Source organism: Wasmannia auropunctata, unplaced genomic scaffold (assembly GCF_000956235.1).
Source record: "Wasmannia auropunctata unplaced genomic scaffold, wasmannia.A_1.0 LD336074.1, whole genome shotgun sequence".
NCBI lineage: Eukaryota > Metazoa > Arthropoda > Insecta > Hymenoptera > Formicidae > Wasmannia > Wasmannia auropunctata.
In genome coordinates, this window is record NW_012026816.1 from 3,679,873 (window position 1) to 3,683,543 (window position 3,671).

Consider the following 3,671-nt stretch of genomic DNA (forward strand, 5'->3'; position numbering starts at 1 on the left):
ACGTATTTTTTTTTGTACTTTTTTCGTTAATAACTTTTTAACGAATAACGAGCGACGGCTAAACCTTCTTGATAGTCACTCCTTAAGAGTCAAGATTAAGGTCAAAGTCAGTCAGAAGTCATTTGGGGCTGACTGTGTAAAGGTAAACATTTACCGTAACATTGTATGTGAGGTTGATCGATAATTTCATGAAGAAGCTCGTTCATCTCTCGACGTTGTTCGTTAAATTCGCCATTAAACTTCACATACAATGTTACTGCCTCGGCTTATTGAAATCTTAGTCAGCCACATATATTTTGTTTGTAAATATATTCAGCCTTCGAGAGTCTTATTCGTACTTAACAGTTTTTTTCGACCAATCAACTGATTTCAAGTCGATGATTCTGCTCGCCTAAGCGTTCGCCATGCGTATCCAATAGTCAATCTCACCGAGCGTCTCGATCAGAACGATTAGCGAGCATGTCATTGTCATTAGAAATAAATTGTGAGACTCAGAATCTTCAAATCGAATTATCTCTTTTCCGTTTTTTTTTAACTTTCATGTAATCAAACTCGAACACAGGCGTATTCTGACAATTTGGAATGTTGAAAGTGAAATGGAAAACCCACCATGATATTACCACGTCGGACCTGTTTCTTAGTATCACCGATCGAATCTTATATTGATATGCTATATTCGCGATCAATCAATTTTAATCAGAAGTATATTTTACCAATTAGTATGAAGCTCACTCGCTGTCGTAGTCCGATTTTATGTCTGCATTGCCATTCGAATCCATTCGCCCGTCAATACTTTCACTATGGTCAACTCCGTATTTGTTTAAAAAAATCTCTATTTGACATTCAAGAAATATATATCCACTTGTTCATTTGTTCCTCAACTTTGTTTTTCGAAAGAAAGTCAGAAAATCAATTGGAAAACACGACAAAAATAAACAGATAGATAAAGAAAAATATAAATAAAAAAAATACTATACTCAGATAGAATAAAAAAAGCTTGTCCATTTCGCGCATAGTCTTCAACCATTGAACGTTTGAAAAGTCGCGTAACGATCTCCCCACTTTTCTCTATATAACCCCTATGTGCAGACTGTGTACATTCTCTCATTAGAGTAATCTTCTTTTTGATTTATGTTTCTTTTCGTCTATTCATCTATTTTTGTCGTGTCTTCCAATTGATTCGTACACACGCATGCACGCACACATTTACTGATGCAAAATTTCGACACAAATCTAGTAGGAGCAGCACAGATTAATCCACCATTTTAGCACTTCTGGTGATTTCTCGTAAAATTCTTTTAATGTTACATTCTTAAACACCAAAATGTTTGTTGACAGTTATAGAGCAAAATTTTATGTTCAGTTTTTTTCCTACTTTTTGCATACTCCTTTAGATATGAAGCTAATAAAAAGTGTAATTTTTTAAACATAATATTTCAACAATATATAGTTTGAATACAATAATTACTTCTGGTAAAGTTGCGGGTTTTTCTGAAATATGAAAATTTCCAAATGCTAAAACATTATATGTTGTCGGTCTAACAAACGAAAGAACTTCTTGTTGATTGTGAAAAACAAAACTCATGTTTTTTTCCATATCTCTCACGTCCGGTATATTTTTTCCGAGATATTTTTCTGCTATCGCTTGCTGACCAGGATAAAAATGATTTAATACGTAATATATATAATGCCATTGACGAATAAAATTCTTTATTCTTTGCCACAACGACAGATTAAAACCAGTGTCATCTTCTATTTCCCAAGTCGAAGGATGTGATGACAGAATAGGTGCACCGCGTAAGTAATAATTACTGCTAAGCAATCCAAATGTTGATACGCCTGTAAGTAAGTACAGTAATATAAGTGTAGTAAGTTTTATAAGCAATTAATTTAAAATAAAATTTGAGTTAGAAGAATTAGAAATAAAAATATTGTAATTTTACATTATTTTAAATGTATACGTATCGTGAGAAATAGTAGGAGAAGTAATTAAGATAATTATTTGTTTATGTCTAATATAAATTTTGTAATTTTTTTATTGTATAATGACGCAAAGGGAGTAAAAAATTACATTAAATCAAATAGATAGTAACAGTGCATTTTTTAATTTTATGAAGTTTTTTTTAAATCTAATATGGAATTTATATATATATATATATATATATATATGTGTATGCATACATATATGAAGTTATAGAATATTAAAAATTTGAAAGTTGAAATAATCTATTTTCTCCGATATTTTTACTGAAATAAAATAAATTTTAAATGAAACATTTATGTAACGATTTCATATATAAAATTATTCTTACCTATAAGAGGTGCATTAAATCTATGCGCCAAAGCATATAAGCCAGGTGTTACTAAAGTTTCTACAATTACTACGTCGAATTTTTGGTTACTATCCGGTGCGTACATTTTACGTACTTTTGGATGCTTATAAATGTTTTCTACTATTTCTTGAAATTGAGGCCATATTTGTATGCGCAATGTACTTAGCCACTGATGGGTCTCCAAGTTTTTGACGAAATTTATTCGTCTGAATATCTTATAGTTGGATTGAAAGTTGATTTCTGTCAAATTTATCAAACTAGGATTATTGATTGGATCCGTTGTTATAACGACAACTTCGTGCCCTTTTTGACTCAGAGTAATCCATACTGGTCGATAAGGAATTTGATGACTGTAGGATGGTATTGCAATAATTGCCAAGATTTTTGCTGTTTCTATCGGTGCGGTAATGTGTAAAAAGCATGCTGTCCAAAATATCATTTCGATAATTGACTTCATTTTATTCAATGAGTAGAATTTAGTTCAAACTTAATAGGCATCGCTAAAACAAAATATTAGCTCTTATTTGTATGATCTATTTTCATCCGTATTAAGTTTACACTTTTCTTTATCTATAACAATCTATACATACGAAATAATTATTATAATTCGTATACTTATTTTGGAAATCAAGAACTTGTTATGCGAAATACGAGATGTGTCTATTAAATAACAAGACTGTGACTCCATCTCATAAACAAAGCAGTTAGAACCGGTTATAAGTGCATACAGGGTGACCTTGAACGTGTCTGAACTCGCATGACACGCAGCAACACTCTATTACGTTCAATTGATTGTAAGTAGCCATTTAGTTCGGTTGTGTTTTCTGTAGTGTGCCGAAATACAAGTATCTCGTTATGTTAAGTTTGAAGATTGAACAACGTATCAATTTGAAATTTTTAGTAAAATTAAATAAAACACTAACAGAATGTTTTCAAATGCTTACTACGGCTTATGGGAATGACTGCTTGTCTTGTGCACGCGTATTTGAGTGGCACAAAAGATTCAGCGAGGAACGTGAGAATCCTTCATATTTGCCCGATTTAGCACCTTGCGACTTTTATTTGGGAATAAATAAAAGTCGTAAAATGCTTTTTGTTCCAAGAGGACATTAAAGCATTAAAATTGTAATACGTATAAATAAAGGTGAATTATTTAATCAGTTTCGTTATTTAATAGATACACCTCGTATTATACACTCGACAGCAAAATTAAAGCATCACCCATTCTGATCACTAAAAATAGGCAAATTTCAAGAGAGTGTAACTTCGTCAAAAATGATCGTATCGGAATGATCAAAAAAGAATTTTAAAGCTTAAAGTCTGTCTCTTATACACATC

At 31.5% G+C, this 3,671-nt stretch overlaps 1 protein-coding gene across 1 annotated transcript in view; it reads right to left on the minus strand.

The window, feature by feature from the left end:
• LOC105449703 (UDP-glucuronosyltransferase 2B19-like) overlaps positions 1-2,831 on the minus strand; it is a 14,740-nt gene extending 11,909 nt beyond the window's left edge. Inside the window, exons 1-2 of the mRNA XM_011689076.1 lie at positions 2,313-2,831; positions 1,469-1,839 (exon numbers count right to left, since the gene is read on the minus strand). Of these exons, the coding sequence (XP_011687378.1) occupies positions 1,469-1,839; positions 2,313-2,790 (849 nt within the window). The 5' untranslated portion in view covers positions 2,791-2,831. The remainder of the gene's footprint in view (positions 1-1,468; positions 1,840-2,312) is intronic.
• Between the last annotated feature and the right edge of the window lie 840 nt (positions 2,832-3,671).